At 47.6% G+C, this 24,842-nt stretch overlaps 1 protein-coding gene across 8 annotated transcripts in view; it reads left to right on the plus strand.

Moving 5' to 3' along the window:
* Positions 1 to 24,842, plus strand: part of LRP1 (LDL receptor related protein 1) — a 452,537-nt gene that overhangs the window by 364,898 nt on the left and 62,797 nt on the right. For all 8 annotated transcript variants that reach the window (XM_053288908.1, XM_053288910.1, XM_053288909.1 and 5 more), the window contains 13 exons: positions 2,279 to 2,471; positions 3,847 to 3,972; positions 5,581 to 5,709; positions 7,174 to 7,293; positions 7,915 to 8,028; positions 9,032 to 9,181; positions 12,656 to 12,781; positions 15,816 to 15,932; positions 16,796 to 16,924; positions 17,237 to 17,359; positions 18,769 to 18,909; positions 19,650 to 19,837; positions 23,015 to 23,198. In XM_053288908.1, the coding sequence (XP_053144883.1) occupies positions 2,279 to 2,471; positions 3,847 to 3,972; positions 5,581 to 5,709; positions 7,174 to 7,293; positions 7,915 to 8,028; positions 9,032 to 9,181; positions 12,656 to 12,781; positions 15,816 to 15,932; positions 16,796 to 16,924; positions 17,237 to 17,359; positions 18,769 to 18,909; positions 19,650 to 19,837; positions 23,015 to 23,198 (1,840 nt within the window). The remainder of the gene's footprint in view (positions 1 to 2,278; positions 2,472 to 3,846; positions 3,973 to 5,580; positions 5,710 to 7,173; positions 7,294 to 7,914; positions 8,029 to 9,031; positions 9,182 to 12,655; positions 12,782 to 15,815; positions 15,933 to 16,795; positions 16,925 to 17,236; positions 17,360 to 18,768; positions 18,910 to 19,649; positions 19,838 to 23,014; positions 23,199 to 24,842) is intronic.

Consider the following 24,842-nt stretch of genomic DNA (forward strand, 5'->3'; position numbering starts at 1 on the left):
AAATTTATGCAGTTTCTCTCTCTCTGGGAACGTTGACTAGAGAGTAATTTTTCAAAAACATTCGAGATGGTTTGAAAGAGAGATCACTGCTTTTGAAGTGTACACTTGCCTCATTTTTACCTAAGGTTAACAGGTTGTGTAGTTTTTAAAAATAGCGCTTCAGAACCTGATTGACCAGAAGTGAAAGAGAGACAGTATCGGAAAAGTCTCGTAAAAAACAAATATCTGCCTCCCAGCCTTTAAAAGACCTTTCAAGGACTTTATCCAACAGCACAAGGAAGCACTTTTGTGTTCACGGTCCCAATAATGAAGTGCCTTTGTCATCATGTGATATGTATATCATGAATACATGACAAACCTCCAGTAAACCCAACACATCTGAAGCTGGAGTCTAAAGTTTGACCTTTTTTTCTTCCCCCATACAGAACTGGCACTCTCTTTTAAAAAGCTATTGCCTGTTTCCAGCCCGTGGCTACCACTGGATTAATGTTTGGCCATCAACTAGTTGCCAGTACTAATAGTCACTATCTTAGGCTCAGAGTAGATACCAGCAACTAGGGATGTGCACAAATAGATTTTTTAAATTCTATTTGTACCCAAACTGAATCACCCAATTTGCTTTGGGTCCAAATCTGTGCACACACACACACATACACACCCCGAATCATCCCAGATTTGATTTGTTCCTGAATTTTCCAAATCTGAATTAATTTGGGGCCAAAAAGGGGTTCGAGGGGCAAAAGAGTAGAGTGGGTGGAAGTACCCAATAGGTGGAAGCTATCACCCAAATTTCAAAGAAATTGGGCAAAGGGGTGATTTTAATTTTTTTTTTTTGGAAGTTCATGCATCTTTAAGTTTCCCCCCATAGGAAATAATGGGGAGTTTAGCAGCCTTAGTTATAACTCCATGTGGGGGGCACCAGGGTGGCCCAGAGCAGATTGTGGTGGTTGGTAGTGCCCAATGGGTGCAAGGAAGCTACCACCCAGATTTCAAAGAAATTTGGCAAAGGGGTGATTTTAAACAATTGTTTGAAGTTGGCTTATCTTTGAGACAGATTCAGGGCAGAAAAGGGGTTCTGGGGTGGGGTGAGTGGTAGTGCCCCAAAGGGTGCCTGCTACCACCCAGATTTCAAAGAAACTGGTGAAAGGGGTGGTGTGTTTTTTTTTAAATTGAAGTTGGCGTGTCTTTAAGCTTCCCCCCCCCATAGGGAATAATGGGGATTTTTGCAGCCCCACAAAAAATTCAGGGATTCGGACCTCCATTTTGTGGCCACAGTGGGTTGGGTGGTAATGCCTGATGGGTGGAAGTGTTTAAGCTTTTCCGCCCATAGGGAATCATGGGGATTTCAGCAGCACCATATCTCCACTTACGGGGCACCAAGATGGCCCAGAGCCGGGTGTGGTGTAGTGTACAAGCCCATGGAGTACTGGGTTTTATTGTTTTCAATGTTTGAGGTGTTCTGAGAGTAGATTTTGCACCAAAGAAGTTTATGAATGAACAAAGATGAGCAGTGATAGTGGATTCTAAGTTCATCAACTTAGAATCCCCTATCGCTGCTCATTTTTGTTCATTCATACACTTATTTAGTGCAAAATGATGAATGTATTTAGAAAGAATCCACTCTCATTTCCCACCAAAGAATCTAATCTCAGAACACCTCAAACACTGAAAACAACAAAACCCAGTATGCCATGGGCTTGTGGCTTTGGGGGTCATTGGCACCCTATGTGCACTACACCACACCCTGCTCTGGGCCCCCCTGCCCCCCCAAGTGGAGATATGGGGCGGCTGAAATCCCCATTATTCCCTATGGGGGGGAAAGCTTAAAGACTTCAACCCATCAGGCACTACTGCCCAACCCACTGTTGCCACAAAATATATAAACCATTTAGTTCTCTCCACCTACACAAAAACCTGTGGCTGGATAATCTCTCTGTGTCTTGACCAGGACAATTCTGTACTTATAATTGCATGACTTGGGAGAAAACAGCCTACAGAGCAACATGACTTCCAAGCCTTCAGAGCTCTTAGGGAGAAAGGCAAAGGAAAACCGGGAGTGGTCATTTGGGCAAAGAACTATAGTATGCAAACTGCACCAAATCTGGTGATCTGGTTTGTGTTGACACGAATGTGTCAACAGCATATTAATCCATTAGTTAGCCCTCCAGTGAAAGGTACAAGTGAAGGCACCTTTGGGTTGCTAGTGGTTTTAATGCTATGCCAGTACCCTTAGTGGATGCACTCTCCTCCCCACTAACATTGTGGTAATCCCCAACAGGTGATCCTTAAGGCTGAGCCAGTACATCCCTTTGGCCTGGCTGTCTACGGTGACTACATCTTCTGGACAGACTGGGTGCGCCGCTCTGTGCAGCGTGCCAACAAGTATGTGGGCTCCGACATGAAGCATCTGCGCATCGACATTCCTCAGCAGCCGATGGGTATCATTGCTGTAGCCAACGACACCAACAGCTGTAAGGGACGCTCCTCTCTTTGTTCATCCCCCAGTTTCCCTGTAATCCTTGCCGGTTTTGAATATCCATCCTGTTGACAATATGCCCATATAAAGCTGTCTGTATACTGAGTTAGATACTTAGTCCATCTGGTTCAGTACTGTCTACACTGACCAGCAGAAGCTCTCCAGGATTTCAGAGGGGAGTCTTTCCCAGCCTTCTCTAGAGATGCCATGGCTTGAACCTCCTGCATGTAGAGCAGGTGCTCTGCTGCCACCAAGCTACAGCCCCTGTTCAGCGGTTCACAAGGGAAGGGCCTGCCCAATCTGTTCTCATTCATCCACCCTCCCTGCTGGCAATGAAACTCAACAATGTCAACTCCTGACACTGGTGGCGCCATGCATCTCCTCTTTTGTAACAACCTACAAACCAGTTGCGTCCTTCTTTTCCACCATAATTCCTTCACCTCTTGTGTTACAACTCTCGTTTCCAAACTGTGTGCCGTGAGAAGCAAATTAATTCAATAATAATGCTAGGCTTCCACAGCATCTCCGCAGACTTCATGGCCTTGGCCTTGCTTCCTTCCAGACTGCCTCCATTGGTGGTTGGTAATTCAGCCATGGATACGATTGGATCATCCAATCACTCCCGGGGCAATGACACAACAGAATGATCCACCCTCAGAGAAGCCTGCCTGTTGAGGCTCTGCATGATTCAGTGTTCTGGACTTGTCTTAGAAGATATACTCAGAGTAGCAACTCATGAAGAAATACACAAATTGTTCTGTGTGAGGGAGGTCATTCTTACTCCTTTGCACTCTAAAGATAAATCTTTTGATGTGTAATAGTGATGTGTGTCTACCATTTTAATTCAGAGAAAAAAATGTACCCAAGTTTCCAGAAATTTGGGGAAATCAGAGTTATATCATGCCCTCCTAATCCATACATCATTTCTCCCAGTAGTAGTTGCTTTTTAGATTCTTCCCATTTATAGTGCTAACAGAATTTCACCCGAAAAAGTGAAAAATTCAGTGTAAAGCAGACTTATACCTCTGAAAAATATGTCCATGCTATTTTTCCCCTTTTCTGTGTGAATTTGTTCCTGTTTTCTCATTAGTGCCCTCAACTGCATATGTGTCATTCAGGGAAGCTATGCAGTAGTGTGCCAGTGAGGCACAAGGGCCCATGGAGCAGTGATGGGTCAGGCGGGCCTCAGTGGTCTGCCTGTCTACTTGGGACTATGTTCCATTGAACTCAGTGGGGTTTATTCCAGATCAGCATGCATAAGACTGAGCATTTTCTCTTCCTTTGTATCTCTTGGGAGAGATTGCTGCTCCCCCTCTGCCCTCTAGTCCTAAAGTTCATGTGTCTCACTCTCCTCCTCTGGCGCGCTCCAGGTGAACTCTCTCTGTGCAGAGTGAACAATGGCGGTTGCCAGGACCTGTGCCTCCTCTCAGCCAAGAGTGAAGTCATCTGCTCTTGCCGTGGTCACAGGATCCTTCAGGATGATTTTTCATGCAGAGGTAAGCACCCACCAAGATATGATGGGACATGGGGAGGTTTCTGGCTTTTGGCCATAGGGGTGTGTGAGAGAGGGAGGGGTCGGGGGGGGTGTCACAGCAGGATACGATTTATTGGCTGAAATGCGGTGGGGGCGGGCAATCTGTTACATTTTCAAATCTTGATAGTTTTTTCCTTGATCCTGGAGTAACATGTTCGCTTCTCATGGCATGTTTTGATATCAGTTTGCCACATTGTTGTTTGCAGACTTTAAGATTAAAGCAGAAACAGAAGAAGCCCTTTCCATGAAAAGAGGATGGCGTTCTATGTTAGGGTTTCATGCAGTGATCCCTCAGCTGAGCTCTGGCACCCACCAGTCCCCCAGTCTACCCCTTGGACTCATGAGGATCAGACTGAGGAGCCAGCGTAGAGGCAGCAGCTTTTTAGAGCCAGATACGGATACGGATATAAATACGATGGATATTTATATACCGCTTTTCAACAGAAGTTCCAAAAGCAGTTTATGTACAAACAAACAAATAAAAGGGCTCCCTGTCCTCAAAGGATTCATAACCTAAAAAAGAAACATAAGAAAGACACCAACAATAACCACTGGAGGGGTGCTCTGCTGGAGATGGATAGGGCTCTCCCCCTGCTAAATAAAGAGAATCACCACTTTTTAAAGGTGCCCCTTTGCTCAGTTAGCAGGGGGAAGCTGGATTCTTAATTATTCCTTATATCACCTGACCCTGCTAGCCTGGAAGCTACAGTTTCCCCCTATGGCCACTAAATCAGGCCAGCAGCTCCCCATGTTGGTAAGCTGTCGTGGTGATACACTGGAAACTGTGGTTTGACTTTGAGATCCCCAGTATCTTGCAGTTACGGTATGAACCACAGATCTTGGCCATACAACTTTCTACACACAGTGCATAAGGTCTATTTTCCTTCTTTTGTAAGTCATGGTTGTCATGGCAAAGATTTGCAACTTTGTGATCTTTCCAGGGAGATCCTTTCCGGAGAGATCCTACATCTGAATTTGTAATGTGTAGCCATGTGTATGGAGTTCAAACAATCCTAGAATGAGTGCAAAGCAAATGCCTTGAGCCCTCCTTGGTGGCCACAGAGAGATGCTTGGTCTATCAATCAGACAGCAATATTTCTCAACCTACTGCACATAGGCACTAGTTTGAGATGCACTAAGCGGTCCCAGAAGCAGTACATCAGACCTGGCAAGACTATGGTGCCAGACATCTACCAATGGGTAAAAACCCAGTTGTGAAAGTGTAACACCCACACCAGCAATTTCCCACCGTTATTTGTGATTGGAAGAGAGTGCCACCGTGAATTCGCATAGTTATTCTTCTTGCTATTGTGACTTGTTTCTGTGTCTTTTTATATGCCAGGCTTTCTATCTTCCCATCTGTTACCGTGCAACATAACTCTAGTTCCCTTCTATCCTGTGCTGAGGGTGCATTACAGCTGCTGCTGCGAGCTTGACACTTGCCCCTTTTCCAGATGTCGGGTGCAAACACAGAGCTGGTTGGGGATACCAGTGTCCTGAAACAGTCTCCAATGAAAGAAGAACTGTTAGGCTTGTGTGTTTACACTCACCCCTGTTCTTCCTCCCTTAGCTGCAAACTCCACCTGTAATGTGCACAATGAGTTTGAGTGTGGAAATGGCGACTGCATTGATTTCAGCAACACCTGTGATGGCGTGGCCCACTGCAAGGACAAGTCAGATGAGAAGCAATCCTACTGCAGTAAGGTCCCTTCCTTTGCTCCTCTGCTTGCCTGTTGCTTCACTCCCCTACCTCGCCCATTGATAAGTTTGATTCTGTTTGACTACTATGTTTACACCCATAGTAGTTACAGAGTGGCTTTTGCCAAGGGGCTAAGTACCAGTTCTGTTGTTTTCTCTGCCCATTTCTGACAAGACAATTAAAGTGCAATGATTAGAATGGGAGATGAGGTATATGAGATGGCCAGAATGCTACCCTTGCAGCTCTTCTTTTCTTTTTTCCTTTCCCATACATTTCCCCCAAGAAAAATGCACCCAGCAGATTCTTGATTTGGCATTTATTGCTTAATTTGCAAGATAATACAGAAACCTCTTTCTTTCCAAGGAAAATGTGTCACTCTTAGCTGTTACTGTCTTTCTGAGAGCAGCCTTGATCTCTCCGTTCACTCAATAACATCTTAGGGAGCTGGGGACAGATTCTCTGTCAACCCTGCACAGTTAGATTGGGGTGGCTTAGGGTTGAAGCAAATAGGGGTGTGCATGGACCTGTTTTTTTATGGCTTGGTACAAATTTGAATCGAACTGCTGGTCCATGAACCAGTTTGGTCGAATTGACTGGCAGCTTGATCCGTTCTAGCAAACCGAGTTGAACCGGTTCAGTGGGCTATGCCCAGTTTGACGGGCTATTACAAGCAAAGGGGAATCCTAAGGGTGGCCAGGGTGGGGGGCGGCAGCAAGAAGGTACCTTACTGGTGGCACCGGCAGCTCCTCTAAACCCAAGCGCTCCCCCAAGCAGTATGGCCTGCACGGTGGCATGGTTCCAGCCTCCGCGCATACGCGGAGTCCATTTGCATGATCTCCGCACATGCACAGAAACAGGAACCATGCCATCACTGTGCTGACCATGCTGCTGGGGTTTAGAAGATCCCCTTTTGCTTGTAAAGGGTTCTGCACACCCCTAAAAGCAAGCCACTTAAGAACTTACAAAGAGCCTTGTTCAATCCAGCTTAACTTAGCATTCATCACGGCCAGCATCCTGTTTCCCACAGTGGCCAGCCAGATGCTTTTGGGAAGCCCACAAACAGGGATGAAGACAACAGCCTCTTCCTCCTGCTGGTCTCCCCACAACCGGAACCCCGCCTCTGAATCTGAACAAACTGTAGGACCCTTCCCAGGACCTGATGCAAGAGGACCTGGCTCACAACCAGCTTCTCTTTGCCACATTCTAAAGTGCCATGCCCAGTGGCCAGCCATTCATGTGGAAGCAGGATCTTATGCCACCCACAGTCTCCTCCTCCACCCCCTGTACAGCCAAATTCTCAGAGAGTTAGAGCAGTTTGGACTCCAAATTAAGGATGTTTAATGTGACTGGAATCTATACAAGCCTTCCCAGAGGTACCCTGCTAGTTTGAAATCTGCTTGCTTGCTTGCATTCTCTCTCTCTCTCTCTCTCTCTCTCTCTCAGTGCTCTAATTTTGTGTTGCAGGCAACCGCAAGTGTAAGAAAGGCTACCTGCACTGCACAAACAAGCGCTGCGTGCCCAGCAGAGACTGGTGCAATGGTGTGGACAACTGTGGAGACAACTCGGATGAAGTGCCTTGCAACAGTCAGTGCTTGGAACTGGGGATCCAGCTGGGAGGGCTAACGCTGCTGCTAACGTTTTGTAGATTTTGACAGCCTGCTACTGTTGCCCGAAGCAGACAAGCACTGGCTTCACTTTAGCTGCAACTTTGTAGTTTAGTTGGCGCAGGAGCCTCTGCATGGGTGACATGGGTGCTTCTGTCGTTTCTGATTCTGATGTAGAGTAGATGTGAAATCACTGCTGGGCTCCTGGGCAGGGTTCCCATTGCATCCGGCACACAGAAGCACAGTGCAGGCATAAATGCTTAACCATGGCTGATGCCAGCCATCACCTGTTGCCTTAGTCCTGATTCCAAAAGTAGAGGGAAGCCATGGTTTAGCTTGGCAAGCGAAGTGAAGTCCTGCTGAAGATCGGCCCTTGAAGGTAGCTGCGCTGAGCACTAGTGCAGTATGTGGCCAGAGCGTCAAACATAAACCAGGGAGACCAAACTCCCACTCGGCCCCAAAGCTTCCTGAGTTACTTCACAAGGTTGTTTGAGAAGATGAGGAGGGGTCTGTGTACGCTGCTCTGCGCTCCTTAGAGGAAGAGCAGGATTCTTTCAAAATACAAGAATAATGAGCCCCTGTGTGTGTCCATTTGTTCCAGAGACAAGCTGTGCTGCTACAGAGTTCCGCTGCCGGGATGGCACCTGCATTGGCAACTCGAGCCGTTGCAACCAAAATATTGACTGCGAGGATGCCTCAGATGAGATGAACTGCAGTGAGTGTTGCAGAGGCGTGTGGGATGGCTCTCCACCCGCCACCATATTTATATAGGTCTTGCTCACCCCTGCACTTTTCATTCACACATCAGCTGTGAGTGAAAAGTGCAGGGGGGCGAGCAAGAAGCCTAGCTGTATTGCCCTCGGCCAGGGCCAGTTTTGCCTCAAGAAACTGGGCCCTGTCACTTCCAGACCCCATCAAGGAGCCCCGATGTGCCTCTGGTCACAAAGAGAGAAAGAATAGGTGGGAGAACTGGGTGAAAATGCGGGTTGAGAGGAGAAAGCATATGCAGCTGCACGTCAAGGGCTGTGGAACATAGGAAGCTGCCATATACTGAGTCAGCTCATAGGTCCATCTAGTTCAGTATTGCCTGCACAGACTGGCAGCGGCTTCTCCAAGGTTGCAGGCAGGAATCTCTCTCAGCCCTATCTTGGAGATGCCACCAGGGAGGGAACTTGGAACCTTCTGCTCTTCCCAGAGCGGCTCCATCCCCTGAAGGGAAGATCTTACAGTACTCACTCTTCTAGTCTCCCATTCATATGCAACCAGGGCAGACCCTGCTTAGCTGTGGGGACAAGTCATGCTTGCTACCACAAGACCAGCTCTCTTCCCTCAAAGAAGTGGCGAAAGTTCTTACCGCATGATAACTGGAAAGATGCAAGGGGGAAAGAGCTCTACCCATAATGCAACTGTGCTACCATTAGGAACTCTGGAGGTGAACACTAAACCTAAAAAGAAGTCCCCAATGTTATGGCAGTAAACCATCATCCAGAAAGTACACTCCCATCCTGAGCTCTGACAGGCCAAAGGGAAGTGTGCAACGCCAGGTGGCAACGTGGACTGAGTTAATCCACAGCTACCAAGCAGATTGCCTTCCCATGGTTCTGGGAGCAGATCAAGAAAATATATACTTGTATTTCTGAGTGTAAGAGTGAGCTCTGCTTCCACTTTTAATCCAGAAAAAAACTGTGACTGCATGTTCATTTCCTCCCTTTCTGTAGGCATGACTGACTGCAGCAGCTTTTTCAAACTGGGAGTAAAAGGCACCACCTTCCTGAAGTGTGAGCACACATCAATGTGCTACGCTCAGTCCTGGGTGTGTGATGGCAGCAACGATTGTGGGGACTACTCAGATGAGCAGAACTGCCCAGGTGAGCACCTCTGACTGATGCTGGATTTTGTGCTGATCAGAGAATTGGCAGACATCAGATCCTGGTAGAATGGAGGGTACTTCAGCATGGAGAGAGTGAATTCTTACTTTGTGAGCTTGAGATAGACTCTTCTGGTATTTCCCCTTCCTACTGCTTTCCTTTTGGGGAAGTCAGGGGGAGACCTTGTCATATGCAACTCCTCCCAAACACGTTTGGCAGAGAGTGAACAAAGAACAGGACCTCCAGAGAAGGCCTGAGTGTGCAGGTAGGCTCCTATGGCAAAAGATGGCCCTTACTTGCTTTTTGAATGGAGAGAGGGGACAGAGCAGGTTACACCAGGGAGAGGAGAAATTCTCTCCTTGAAAGCATAGAGGATTTCCCCTGCTGCTGAAAGAGGACATCTTGTGGGTTATACTTCCCTGTTGCTCCAGAGGCAGGCTATGCAAATTAACTTAGAAAGCTTAAATAGCCCTGGGAAAGATAACTCTGCCCAGTTCTGATAGTCCTGCGTCTGCTCCAGAGACAGCCTTTTCTCCTCTCTCCCCAAAGCCTTCTCTTTTCCCACTTTATAGCGATTCCTTCTAGTTCCTTTTCAGTTACTATATTCTACCAGCTTTCTCCTCCTCCTGATTATTATTTTTTTTTTTTAAAAGCAAGCCCTTTTCGTCTTCTCTGCATTTCTCTCTATTCTGCTTCTCCTCCTTACCAGCAGCTAGGATGCAGACCAGTCCCCAGGTCTGAAACATCTTCGTTCCTAGAGGCAAACAAAAGCATGCTCATTTTCCTCAACTGAGGTCCCCCAATAGGGCACCAAGTGCCATGAGGCCCTTGTCATTGCATGCCGCCCGAGCCACAATTCACATCAGGGATTTGGGGGAAGGGCCATCAGGCCTTCCACCAGGAGACTGCAGATCCTGCTATGCCCAGGGAGGTAGGAGACCCAAAACCCTCCCCACACTCCCCGGGACCCAAGGAAGCAGCGTGCCTCTCGCTACGAGCGACATGGGATTGAAAATCCCTCTCCTGGCAGCACCCTCCCAGCTCCTTCTAGGTCTTCAAGGCCGACTGTGGAATCGCTTGCCCCATCCAGGGGGCCAGATTGTGGATGCAGGGATCCCCCACTCACCACGAGGGAAATGCGGGCCTCAGCAGCAAGGAGAAAGGAGGGCACTTGGGCCCAGCTGCCTGAACTAGGCTGCGGAGGCCACAACACCCAGGCCCCAAAAGGGTGTGATAGTAGAGCAGGCCAATTGGACAGTGTGAAAACAGAGCCGTGGATGCCTTTTCAGACAGCGAGTCCCAACGGGATAAACAAGGGCCTATCAGATAAGCCCCAACAGACCCCCCTGAACTGGGGCTGTCCAGCCACCCTTCGGGTGCATTTGATACAGTACCCTCAGAATAGCAGACCTGGCTTAAAGACCTGCTGGATAAGTCTCCCCAGCAGTCCAGGCCATTGAAGGGGGCAAGACATAAATGGCAAAGGAGAGACCCACCATCGTCTTCCTTGTCCTCAGAAAGCCAGACTCCCAGAAAATATAAAAAGAAAAGTAACTGTAAAGGCAAATCCTCAAGAAGCAGGCATAGCTTCCCTCATTCCTCTGAGATCACAGGTCACCCGATCTGCATGCACCCCTCATGCAGGTGCAACAAGCCCCTGATACTGTGCCACAAGCCCCGGATAATCGTGGGACTATCGCTTCCAGGGGACCAGGATCCCAGTGATGACACCAGAGAGGAAGTGGAATGGTTAACCAACTTACTGAATCCCTTTCTACCTCTCAGAGATTGTTTATCCCAGATGACTTTGCCCTTCTGTTGAATAAGGCAATTCACACCCTGGATTTCCAACTGGGCTCCCCCAGAGAGGACCAATCCAATTCTAAGGGAGCCCTCTTATTTCCTAAAAATAAGACCAGGGAACAGAATTTTCCTTTCCAAGAATTTTTCAGTGACACAATAAAAAAAGAATGGGCATCACCCATGCGATAACCAAGAAGCCTAGTATGGTAGCCAATAGGTTTTACAGTTTATCTGAAAAAAAGCCTTGAGCTCCTCAAAGTACCTCCCACTGATGGACCTGTAATGGCCTTTCTTTCAGTCACGGTGCTCCCAAAAGATGGCGACACCTCCCTCAGGAACCCTTCTGAAAAAGAGATAGAGTCCTCCCTAAGAAGGGCTCATGGAGCCTCTTCCCTGGCTCTCCGTTCATTTACAGCAGCCTCTGTCATCTCCAGGGCTTCACTTTTATGGCTCAAAGATTTAATTCAAAACCCACCAGAGGACCCAATACACCTAAAACAAACATCATTAAAGATCCAGAAGGTGAAGGACTTCATGGCTACACGCCACTTTGGATTCAGTACACTTTGCAGCCAGATCCACCATTTCCACTTTAGTGGCAAGGTGAGCCCTACGGTTGAAACATTGGCAGGTTGACTCCACCTCTTGTTTCAACTTGGCAGCTGTCCCTTATGTAGGTTCCAGGCTGTTTGGCGATGGGGCATTAAATGACCTACTCATCAAAACCAAGGATAAGAGAAAAGCCCTTCACACAGGTTCTTTTGTAGGCAGAATAAATGGCCCTTTCAGCCATTTGTCCCTTCAGGGCCCGCTTCAGACCCAGGGAAATGGACAACAGAGCACAACGTCCCTTTTGGAACAGGACCCAACAACAAACCTACCGGACAGCGACATCAGCCCTTCATGGGACAGACTAATAGGGGTGTGCACGGAACCGCCAACTGCGGTCCGGCACTGGGGTGGGGGGTAGCTTTAAGAGCGGCGGGAGGGTTTACTTACCCCTCCCGCCACTTTCCCGCTCTGGCGCCGTAATCTTAAGAGTAATTGGGGCGGCAGGATACCTCCCTGCCGCCCCTTCCCTGATGTTGCCGAAAAACCTCCCAGGAGTGCTTTGCGTGCGCACACGTCACAGAGACAGCGTGCGCGCGCTTCACGTCTCTGTGACGTGCGCGCGTGCAAAGCACTCCTGGGAGGTTTTTCGGCAACATCGGGGAAGGGGCGGCAGGGAGGTATCCTGCCGCCCCAATTACTCTTAATTCTTTGAATTTAATGATGCTCTGTTTGGACTTCTGTGTGTGTAAGGCTGTTATTTGTTTAAGTGATGTGTTTGATATTGTTTTGTGTTTAGATTTGCTGTAAGCCAATTTGTGGACCCATTTAGGTCAAAAAGTAGGATAGAAATATCTTACACAGGTTTTAAAAATCCCACTGGGCCTCCCGTAGGCTTTAAGTCTACCTAGAGTATCTCTTAGGACAACAAGCAAGCTAAAATACCATGTTTAACTTCTCCAGATGATGACAAGAGTCTATAAAGACCATTAACTAGTACGCCAGTAACTTATTGTGTAACACTCTTCTCTACTTTCTGAGATTCCCCTTACCCTCACCACATCCAGGCTGTACCTGGGTAGCCTTCATCATTCCATGAACTTCTTTATCTGTCTTCCCCAGGAGTTGTAAGGAAATCCAAGTGCCCTGCCAACTACTTCGCTTGCCCAAGTGGAAGGTGCATCCCCATGTCATGGACATGTGACAAAGAAAATGACTGTGAAAATGGCGAGGATGAGACACACTGCAGTAAGTACTGCTTCTCCCTCAGTGGAGCAGGACATCCTGAGACAGGTTACTCCTCCCACTCATGTCAGTCATTGCATACTTTTAATATTTGGTAGGAGGATCCCCCGCACTATCCCAGTCCTGCCTATTTCACAGAAAGCAGGGTGCTTTGGTACTCCTGTTCCCTTTTTAGCCTACTTTCCAGTAGGCTTTTGAGATCACCCGGCATTCTGTTTGTGTGTGTGTGTGTGTCCGTTTGTCCCCCCACCCCATCAACTTTGCAATGCCTGGACCAATATGAACCAAATTGGGCACAGTTGTAGGGACACATAGGAACACCTCAGTGGCGTAGTTTGTGATGATGTCATCCACCTCAATCCAAGATGGTGGACGTGTAAACTTTGGAGCCGCAAGTGGGCTAACTTGTGAACCGCCTAACCGATTTGAGCCAAATTTGCTACAGATGTAGGGCACTTAGGGATACCCAAATGGTGTGGTGTGTGATGATGTCATCCACTCCAAATCAAGATGGTGGCCGCATGAACACCTGAGGTACAAGCAAGCTAATTTGTGGACTGTCTAACCTATTTGAACCAGATTGGGTACAGTTGCAGTGAGTGGCACACACGGACACCTCAATGGCATAGCTTGTGATGATGTCATCCACGCCAATTCAAGATGGCAGACACATAAACTTTTGAGGCGCAAGTGGGCTAACTTGTGAACTGCTTAACGGATTTGAACCAAATTTGCTGCAGCTGTAGGGACACATAGGGATACCTCAACGGAGAAGATTGTGACGCTGTCATCCACCTCCATTCAAGATGGTGGACATGTAAACTTTTGAGGTACAAGTACACTAACTTGTGGACAGTCTGACCAATTTAAACCAAATTTGCTACAGCTGAATGGACACATAGGGATGCCCCAATGGTGTAGTTTGTGATGATGTCACCCACCTCAATCCAATATGGTGGATGCATAGACTTTTGAAGCACAAACACTAACTTGAGGACTGTTTAACTGATTTGAATCAAATTTGGAACAGCTGTATTGAATGACACATAGGGACACCTCAGTGGTGCAGTTTGTAATGACGACATCCACTCCGATCCAAGATGGTGGACACATGAACATTTGAGGGACAAGAGGTCTAACTTGTGGACCTCAATTTGCACCAAATTTAGTCCAGATGTAGATACAGTGAAAGGAAAGTAGGCTGATTAGTTCTGATTAGAACAACTCGTTCATCTTTGCAAACACAAAATTTACTATACCTTTCCCAGATGTGATTGTTAAGATAGGAAAGGAACCTAGGTGTCTTCTCATTGGCCTTTCTGACTTAATTCATTAATTGATATTTTACCTCAGCATTTCTGCTGCCACAGTGAATTGGCCAATATTTGATTTTCTGCTTCCTGCCTTTATTAATGGGCACTGCAGATTTAATAAATTGGCATTAGCCTCACTGACTTTGATTTTCTGCCTTAATTCCTTACTTAGCCGTGTATTTGATTTTCTGCCACATTTAGCTGGCCAGTATTTGATTTCTGATTCTTGCTTCAGTTATTTGACTGGCGCTGCTTATTTAATTCATCGATTGTGGCTTTGGCTCTCAGCTACCCTTAATTGCTTTATATGGGTGGCTGTTTCAGCCATTTTGTTGTGCCTGCCACTCAGGTGGCACTGGCAGCAGGCAAAAGAGGTGGTGGCTGCTCGGTGGCTAATAAGAGTGCAGGGTACAGAGAGCAAGCACCCAAAGAAAGCCGGTGCTCCCAGTAACTGCAAGTTGGAGGCACCCCAGGGGCCATCCAGGCAGGGATTCCTCCTCACTCACTTCAACGAGAGCATTGTGGGAACCCTCTAGGCTTGAGAGGTTACCCCCACCTCAAGACAAGGGTCACAAATGGTGACACTGCAAATAACTCAAGGTTCAGCACAGCAATTCAGAGTCAGCAGCAGGGGGCCTTCCAAGCACAGACACCCCCTCTTCAACGAGCACATTGTATCTAGTGGGGATGTGCACGAAGCAGATTTTGCATTCTGTTCTGAGCTCGGAATGGAACCCAAAATCCCTGGATCATTCCGTTGGAACAACCAGTCGAGCCAGTTGTTCTGACGAAACAACCCCAATCCGAGTTGGAACATTCTAAGCACAATTTTGGATTCCAAAATGGCATTCTTCTGGCCTCGCCGCATGCACAGCAGCCTTTTGCATGATGGTGCTGACCATGCAAATGGCTTCCGCGCATGCGCAGAGTCCAGAAGAGTGCCATTTTGGAATCCAAAATGGTGCTCAGAACACTCAGAATGTTCAGAGTCAAAACTGGGCTGTTTCGTTCCAAGCTCGGAATGGGCCCTTAATTTGAAGAGCATTCTGTTCCAAGCGCGGAACACCCAAAATGGCCTGTTTTGAGGCAGAATGTTCTGAGATCAGAATGGAACGACCCTCTGAACAGCCCCTAGCTCTGTGGGGGGCCTCCAAGCACTGAAGACTCATCTGCCTCAACATGAGTGCTGATGGCATTACCACACTAGGCATGGTGGCACCCGTTCAGTGCTAATAGTGGGGAATCCTCTTTGCACGGAGACACCCCTTCCACTTCAGCAAGGGCATTTTATTTGGGTCTGTGGGGGCCCCTCTAAGTACGAGATTTAGAAATGCATGGTCCGAAAAATAAGAATAAATTAAACCAGCCACAGAAAGGAATGATCTCTTTCTTCTTCTATCTAGCCTTGAGGTCTCAGTGTTAGATAAAGGAGCAGGGCCAGTTATTTACTATTATTTATTTAGACTATTTACATACCACTTTTGGACAACAATGTGCTCAAAGTGGTTTGTACAGCCAAAAAAGTGAAAAGATGTTTCCCTATCCCAAAGGGCTCACCATCTTAAAGAGAGACAAGGTAGACACTAGCGAAAGGTCATTGAAGGGGCCTTGTGCTGGGATGAACTGGGACAATTTGCTCTCCCCCTGCTGAATATAAGAAAGCTATTACTTCTAAAAGGTACCTCTTTGCCTGCTTGACAGTTTTTTGTAACTATTTCTCCTAGATAAATTCTGCTTCCCAGTGAAGTTTGAATGCAACAATCATCGCTGCATCTCCAAGCAGTGGGTATGTGATGGCGCAGATGACTGTGGTGATGGCTCTGACGAAGACCACCGTTGCAGTAAGCCTTTGCTTCTGATTTGGGAGGGAAGGAGGGAGAGTGTGTGTGACTTGCAGAATGGCCGGGGCAGAATGATGTATAGGGTGAAATGCAAACAAGATAAGATGATGGGGGGTGCAGAAGAAAGTGGATCGAAGCAGGTTTGTGTGGAACGTACAGCTGCTGTTTTGAGTGGGAAGCTGAGTGTACTTGGAGGAGACAGGGAGCCCATTCTAGTTTCTTTTGATAGAGTCATGGAAGGGGCCAAAAAGGTCTTCTTGCCCAACCCTTTGCCACAAAGCAGAAGCATCCATCCACTAGCCCCGCTCCATAGATCAACCTTTGCAGTCCTGACTACAGTTTGAAACTGGGTCGTGCAAAAAATAAGAAAAGGTGCAGGGGGCGGGGTTCCTTAGAGGACAAACAGCTTGTACTGAAAAAGCTTGCACAAGCCAAACTGCGGGCTACAGCAGAAGGGCGGAAATATTGGTCACTAGCCTGAGAATTTTCCCCATTGAGCACCATTCTAGCAAAAACCCCTCATTCTGTCATCTCAAGGGCAATTAACATTGCGAACTTCCAGCTTCCAGAATTCTCTTTCTGATTGTCGCAGGAATAGGATGCTTCAGGGGGAAAGGCCCCTAGCTCTAGAAGGGATATGGATTCTGGCAAATTAGGGACTGGGATTGAATATTTTTGACTTCTAATTGCTGTTCTAAAAGCACAATGGAAATTTGAAAGGTCACAGAAAACTCTTGGGTGTGAAGATGGGTATTAGTGTTGAGAACAACAATACCACGACCTTTCTTTGTCCCAGAGAGACCCTGATTCTCTAAATGGTAATCAATCAGCAGCCTCTCTCACTATCCTTTTTGACCCTCTAGGTCTCACCACCTGTAATCCAGATGCTTTCCAGTGCCCAAACACCTATGTGTGTGTGCCAAAACGTTGGCTGTGTGATGGGGACAAAGACTGTGCCGATGGTTCTGATGAAGGTTCAGCTGCCCACTGCTGTGAGTTACTTCTTCTCAGTACCCAGTTTCATTGATCAATTGAGCTTCATTGATCCGTTGCGATACAGGTTACTCCTCTCGTGGAGTAACCTTTTACAAAGCCTTTCGTGTGTGTGTCATGGCAAGTTTAAAAACTGTGGACGGGAGCAATTGAATGAATCCATCCACACTGTTAAAAGGATGGTCATGGACTTTTAGGCTGAAAGGAATACATGTGAAACTAATACATTATATAATTAATACATTAATAACTGTAGTATGATGAGAGGTCCTGAGTTGTATGGTGATTGCAGCTGTGGCATCTGATTTCAGTCTATAACAACACATGCGATGAACGTGAGTACAGATGTAATAACCAGCAGTGCATCCCCAAACACTTTGTGTGTGACCATGATGACGACTGTGGAGATGGTTCTGATGAATCCCCAGAATGTGGTAAGTGCAAACCGAGAACTGGGCCTTTGACTTGACAATAGGTACCCTTACACCACATGTTCTCCAGTGTAGATTTTCATATTGAGAAATAGCTCTTTTAGTGGGGTAGAAAAATTTCTGAGAAACACATTTTCCCAATGGCAAATATTTGCCTTTTAAACAAATAATGTTTAGTGCCATTGTTTCTACTGGCTGCTGTTCCTTTGGTGTTATTTCCCAACCCCCAGTTGCTTCTTTTTTCTTGAATAGTCACACAGGTGGTTCCAGCCTACTGAAAGTCATGTGGTGAATAGGATGGCATTGCAATGATATGTAGCTGATCATATTTGACTTGATTCCTTTCAGAGGGTTCACATCAGGTCTAGTTAGTGCCCTTGTGACACCATTCAGAGAGAGACAGAGATGTTGGAGTGTCAGACTGAGACTTGGGAGACCCAGATTCATATCTCCACTTAGCCATGAAACTAGCTGGGTGACTTTAGACCAGTCACTCTCTCTCAGCCTAACTTACTGTACAGGGTTGTTGTGAGGATAAAATGGTGGAGACTCTATATAATATTCCGAGTTCCTTGGGGAAAAGGACAGGATTAAAAGGTGATAGATAACCCATAGACACATGTGTTGCACAAATGGAACACTTCTGCTCACACACCGAGGGGAGGAGCAGCTTTTATTTATTTATTTGATTTATATACCGCTCTTCCAAAGCGGTAAAATAAAAAAAACATTGGAATTAAAATAAAAGATCCATCTGAAAGCAGATTAAAATTACAGTTAAAACTAGATAACATTAAAACTAATGTTAGCTTTTTAGCTTTCCCTCTGCAGCCTCTTGTATTCTCCCCCCGCCCTCCCCCAAATCTGATCCCCTGGCCCTCTAGGGGAAGTGTGGAATGCAGACACAGTAGATGCAATACATTAAGGTCATTCACATGGACCAAACAGAGGGGGGCTGGGGAGAATGCAGGAGCTCCTCATGGCTCCTCCACCTGCATGAGCAGCAAGGTGAGCAGCGATCATGGGGAAGCCAGGCCGCCAGATATCCCGCAATGCACCATGCTAGCAGCGCAGTGCAGTGGGAAGGCTCTGGGCTTCCTGGCCACTCCTTCCCCCTGCCTCTGTGAACAGGATGGCTGCTGGCAGTGCAAACACCCACATAACTGGGGAAACTGGGTTCCGAATCTGGCGGAGGAGCAGTGGCGGGATCAGTCCTGGCACTTCATACAGCCTGGGCTAGCCCTGTCCTGCCCAGGTAGGGCTGGTCGTGTGAACGATGTTCTATTTCTGTTATGCCTAGCTATGCTTCACATGTATGCCAACCTTCCCAGTATTATTTAAGCTTGAGGGGTGTTAAGAAGGAGCCCCTGTTGCTGCATGGCCTGACTCCTCCGCCCTTCTTTCTCCCTCAGAGTACCCTACCTGTGGCCCCGATGAGTTCCGCTGTGCCAATGGCCGCTGCCTCAGCAACAAGCACTGGGAGTGTGATGGCGAGTTTGACTGCCATGACCAGTCCGATGAGGCGCCCAAGAATCCCCGTTGCTCCAGCTCCGGTAGGTGCCATGATGGGTAGGGAGATTTATTGTGCTAAGTTTGTAAATTGAGTCGGTAGTAATTGGAGCGGCTGAATGCATGTTGTTTTAATATGGCTGTCCTTAACATAGTGAGCTGTTGACACGATCCTTACAAACCTTGTTCAGTCTTTGAGACATGTTGTGAGCAGAAGCCTAAGAATGCAAACTTCCATTTTTTTTAAAAAAGTAAACATGTGGCCCGTGTGGTCAGCCAAGATAACTTTGAAAATGTGGTGACAAAAGTGGAAATAAGGAGCATTCCCCCACCCCCCATGGTTTTCTGTTGTGCCAGGCAAAGAGCAGAGAGTGTCAGGGCTAATAAAGAGTGTCAAGGATAATGTCTTTATCTTGTTAACTGCCCTGGGGTCTTAAAGTATATAAATATAAATAAATAAAATGCAGGCCCCTTTTTCCAGTTTGAATTGTACTCTGCATGTGGCAAATAGATCTCCAGAGCTGAGCAGGAAACAAACATTTTGTATATGCAGGTTGACTGGCATGGGGCACAATTGCAATTTGTGTTCTGTTTGGGTGATCCTCCTTGCTACGTGTGTGGTGCAATCTGAGCTTAGACGGGTGGGGAGTGAGCCATGTGCAGCAGGGCTGTCCTCATTAGTGGGATGGGTGAGGGGAGAATCAAGCGCAAAAATAAAGAGAAGGAGCCCCAGCCTTGAGATTGCTCTGGGTGCCTGTGCTGACCCTCCTCCCCGTCATTTCAGAGAGCAAGTGCAATGACACCTCCTTTGTGTGCCGAAACGAGAAGTGCATCTCTCAGAGTCTGCTCTGTGACAACAACAATGACTGTGGCGATGGCTCCGATGAGCTAAACTGTTTCATCAACGAGTGCCTCAACAAGAAACTCAGTGGCTGCTCCCAGGAATGCGAGGACCTCAGAATCGGCTACAAGGTTGGGCCTGGTGATTTCTCCTCAGTGGGTGGGCTTATGTGGACTGCTAGGGGTTTGCTCTACAGCAGAGGTTTCCAACCATGTGTCCCCTGATGGCGCACTATAACTAAGGGTGTGCAAACCAGAGCTCAAACCCTCCAGTCCTCCAAAAAGTGGGGACAGCCCAAGTTTGAGCCAAACCGGGCCAACCAGTTCGGCTGGCTCTAGTGCTTACAAAGGGAAATCCAGTAAGGATACCTCTTTACAAGCATCGGGGGAACCTACAGGGTTAAAACGGTGGGGAGAGGTATGGCACTGCAAAAAACAAAACAAAACGGTGGGGGGAGGCTATCTTACATCCCCTAGGCCCCTCCATCGCTCCCCCTGCCATCAGCTCGGGCTGGTGGGTGACACAAATGTCCCTGGCATTTTGGTGCAAATGGCCTCCACGCATGTACTCTAATGGCCTCAGCATTGACTCAGAGGCCAGAACCGAGCTCTTGCCAGCCCAAGCTGAAGGCGGGGAAGCCCCAGCGGGGCCTAGGGGAGCCACTACCATCCACCTGCAAGTAGCTGTGCTGCTGTGGTGACACACAAGATAACCCCCGCCTACTCCCTGGCCTGCCCTTTTTCGACCCCATAGGGTTCCTACTGTGGTGGCACGTAAGGTAATCAATCTCCTGCCTGCCCCCCGCCCTTTTTCATCCCTGTAAGGTTCCCCCAATGCTTGTACTCGATTCCCCTTTGCAAGCACTAGAACCGGTTCAACCTGGTTCTAGGCACAAACCAAACTGCTGGCTGATGCATTGGAACCGGTTTGCAGATCAGGTGGTTTGGTTCGAGTTCAGTTGAAACTCAAACTGAGCCGCCCAGAGTGGTTTCGTGCACACCCCTAACTACAACTGCCATCATCCTCTGCCACTATAACTCTCATCATCCTCAGTCCAGCAACGTCTGGGAACCAGAGGTTGGGAACCTCTGTCCTAGATAACCATGAAGTCAGCTCTGTCGTCTGCAGCCCCCACTTCCCTTGAATCTGTATTGTGGCCTTATTCATCTGTTCATAAGGTTTACTATAAGGGCTGACCCCTACCCCCCACCCAAGCAGGAGATTCGGGGGTACCATTAGAGCAGCCAGATGTTAATTGTTCAGTTCGTTGTTTTGTTGTTTTATTCTTACCTTTGTGGGGATACTATTTGGAGCATCAGTGGTAGAGCATCCGCTTTGCAAACAGATGGTCCCAAGTTCAGTACCTGGCATCTCCAATTCAAAAGGCTCTCAGATAACAGGGCTGGGAAAGACTTGCTTTGTCTGAGACTTGAGAAAGTTGCCGCTGCAAGAGGAGACACTTCCAGGCTAGTTGGACCATTGGTCTAACTCTGCATAAGACAGCTTGATGTGATTTTCTGCCTCAGGCACTAAAATGTCTTGAGCTGTTCCTAGCAGGGTCATAGACACTTGGGGGCTAGGGGAAAAAACATCTGGGCAGGGGGCACCCATTCGTCATAAGTCACACCCCCTGCTCCTATCTCCTCCTTGGCCGCCCCTGACACCCCTGCTGCCGCTGCCCCACTGCTGCTTCTTATCCTGGCCTCCAGGGTTGGGGTGGAAGCCAAGCGGGGCAGGCCACCCCCCGTTGTGATGACGGCAGGTGCTGTGGCTGGCGGGCCTCTCTGGGCAGCCTGCTCAGTTCGACTATGGATGCCTCATGCCTGTGACGTCACGGGCATGAGACGTCCATAGTCAAACTGCGCAGTTTGGCCGTAGAAGCCCACCAGCCACAGCGCCTGCCACTGCCACCACGAGGGGAGTGGCCTGCCTCTCTCGGCTTACCCCGCACCCCCACCTCGGAAGCCAACATATAAGAAATAGCAGCGGGGCAGGGGCAGCTGTAGGGCAGTGGCGGCAGTGGCGAGGCGGCCCGCTTGGGGGCCCCCTGACCCCCTGGGCCCAGGTATATTTGTCCCTGCTTGTCCAGTGGATGCTACACCCATGGTCTTTAGCCACTGTGGAACAATGTTCTCAGTACAGGTTCCCAGTGCCTTGTGATTCCAAAACCAGATTTGGAGAAAGGAGTTGTCATTTCCCACGTCACCCTTTTTGAGAGATATGAAAACACAGGAAAATCAAAAGTGCCAGAGAGGAGATGATGATGATGATGATCGGGGAAAGTCCAAATCAAATCCAACACACAGATCCAGAAGAGTTACTGTAAGATTTCCACAAGAAGCCATGCCTTTCCAGTGTGGTGAAGACTTTCAGCTTCGGCTGTCTCTGTCTGTATTCATGTCTTACAGAAACTGTAATTGGAACCAGTTCTACTTTTGGTTTCTGATTCCTCTGTTACACCCTTTTTGTATGTGAATGCATATATACTGTGTACCTATATTTGTCTGCCTTTTAGGCATCCCAGTTTTTGTTCACTGGAAGTGTTTGGTACATTTTATTTGTGTTTTGTGTGTCTTGCTTGTGGGTGCTTTATTTACATGCCCTTCATTCATAATGATGCAAGTTTATTTGGCTTTTATGAAGCGTTTTAAATGGAGAGGAACACTGTGCTGCAGCCTAGAAGTGTTTGCAAGTCCTTCTGCATCAACCTCATTGCTACACAATTGGGGCTGCCTTTGAAGTTGCGTAGCAGCCTCAGCAGGTGCTGAGCATCAAGGGGGGGATTGCGCAGAAAGGAAGCGTACTGTTGGACCTGTGTTCAACACAACATTTGAATGGTTGTACCTGTGGACAGATTTGTACCTTTGTACATTGTGCATTTGTTTGTACAAATGTTAAATATAGCATGTGAATGGCCTATCTGTACCCTCCATTTGAGGGGGCTTGTATCCAGGTTCACTTTTTAAATGAAAAACAGGTACCATCATTGACACAATCATGTACAAGTGTACAGACACCTGTAATGTGAGATAGCGCTATTTCAGTTTTATCTAAAAACGTGTAAACCATGTATATAAATGTTTTTTGTTTTTGTTTTTTAAAAAATGCATGTGTGATGGGGAGGGAATTATGTTCTGACAGAACTGAGTAGTAATTCACAATTTCTGGCTATATCCCTGTGGCTGTGAACATGGGAAGAAGCATGTATGTTACCACGCAGCTCTTCCTGTGTATGGCTGTGTTTTACACATGTAACAGAATGGCAGTCTGCCTGTATACCTGTAATGAATTTCTGCTCCCCCCTGCAGTGCAGATGTCGCCCTGGGTTCCGGCTGAAGGATGATGGGAAGACTTGCATTGACGTGGACGAGTGCACTACCACGTACCCCTGCAGCCAGATATGCATCAACACCTTGGGTAGCTTCAAATGTCTGTGTGTCGACGGCTACATCCTGAAGTCTGATGACCCAACGAGTTGCAAAGCTATTACAGGTGATACTGATTTCCTCTGAGCTGATAACAGAGCATTGGTTTCACTTACTGTGAAGGCTTCTTCTGGTTGTTGTTGCCAGGGACATCTCATAGGTTATCCCCTCCCACTAGATCCGAGGCAGGACAGATCTGATTTGCTAGAAGAAAGAACATACCCACTCGGGGCTGAGGGGGATAACCCCACCCCAGTTCTTTCGGACCGAGTCATGTATAAAAACATGATAAAACAGGTAACAGAAAAGTAAATGTAGAAAAACGGCACCTTTCCTCACACTGTTTAGAAAGAAAGTAATTACAGTATGTGTAAGTATGGACGAGGACAAAACAGCTAGTCCTCATCAATGACTGAACATGCTACCCAAAAGAAGTGGAGGGCCTCCTGAGGTGCAAGGTGAACCCCTGATCAGGAAGAGGCAAGAAGCACCAAACTGGGTGGTCCGATATGTCCCTGGCAACAACAACCAGAAGAAGCCTTCACGGTAAGTGAAACCAATGCTCCGTTCTCGGTTGCTGTTGCCAGGGACATCTCATGGGACATACCACAGCTTGGCCAAATTGGGCAGGAGTGCTCTTGCCTGTTCCTAAGGGAGGACCTGCTGAAGAACTCTCCTGCCAAAAGATGCCTGTAGCGTGGAATGAGGCTCTATCTTATAATGCCTAGTAAAAGTCAATGGGGTGGACCAGGTTGCAGCCCTGCAAATTTCTTGTATCGGCACATTAGAAGAAAAAGGTGCTGTGGTAGCTGCTGCACTAGTGGAGTGCACTGTGATGTGAGAAGGTAGTTGCATACGCTGAGTCTCATATGCCATCACAATGCATGCCCGAATCCACCAAGTGATTGTTGAAGAAGTTACTGCCGATCTCATCAACTGTGGATGGAATGATATTTGCACCATTGCGTTCATGGTGCGATAAGATATAGACCGCTCTACATACTTCTTTAGGCATCTACACACATCCAACTTGTGCTATAACTTCTCCTTCTTGTGGAACGGATGTGGACAGAAGGATGGCAGGAACACATCTTGCGACTGGTGGAAAACTGATGCGACCTTTGGGCGAACAAAAGGATCTGGTATCAGCCGGACGGTCTCTTTCTGAAAAACGTAGAATGATTTGTCAACAGATAACACTCTTAGTTCCGACACTCATCGGGCCGAAGTTATAGCCACCAAAAAGGCTAACTTAAAAGTCAAGATCTTGATCGGAATTGTAGACATGGGCTAAAAGGATGGATGCTGCAGAGCCCTTAAAACCACATTTAGGTTCCATGTCGGAAATCTGTGCACGACGGGGTGACGAAGGGTAGCCCCTCTCAAAAATCTTTTGAGATGTGGATAGGTCTGCCAGTTGTCTGTCTGTTTTCTGGAAATGAGTCCTATCAACGAAGCCACCTGGCACTTTAAGGTGTTAGGCCTGAGACCTTTTTCCAGACCTTCCTGAAGGAATTGTAAGATGTATCAATGTGGCATTACCCCTAGGGATGTAGTGTTGTGCCGACCAACACAGAAAAGCCCTCCAGGTACATTGATATATCTGGTTTGTGGAGGGTCTGCAAGATGCCAGCATGGTTTGAAGCGCACAGCATCTGAATACTCAAGCTAGCTGAGGACTCACCGCTCAGTCTCCGGGTGGCAAGCCTCC

This window comes from Hemicordylus capensis, chromosome 2 (assembly GCF_027244095.1).
Source record: "Hemicordylus capensis ecotype Gifberg chromosome 2, rHemCap1.1.pri, whole genome shotgun sequence".
NCBI lineage: Eukaryota > Metazoa > Chordata > Lepidosauria > Squamata > Cordylidae > Hemicordylus > Hemicordylus capensis.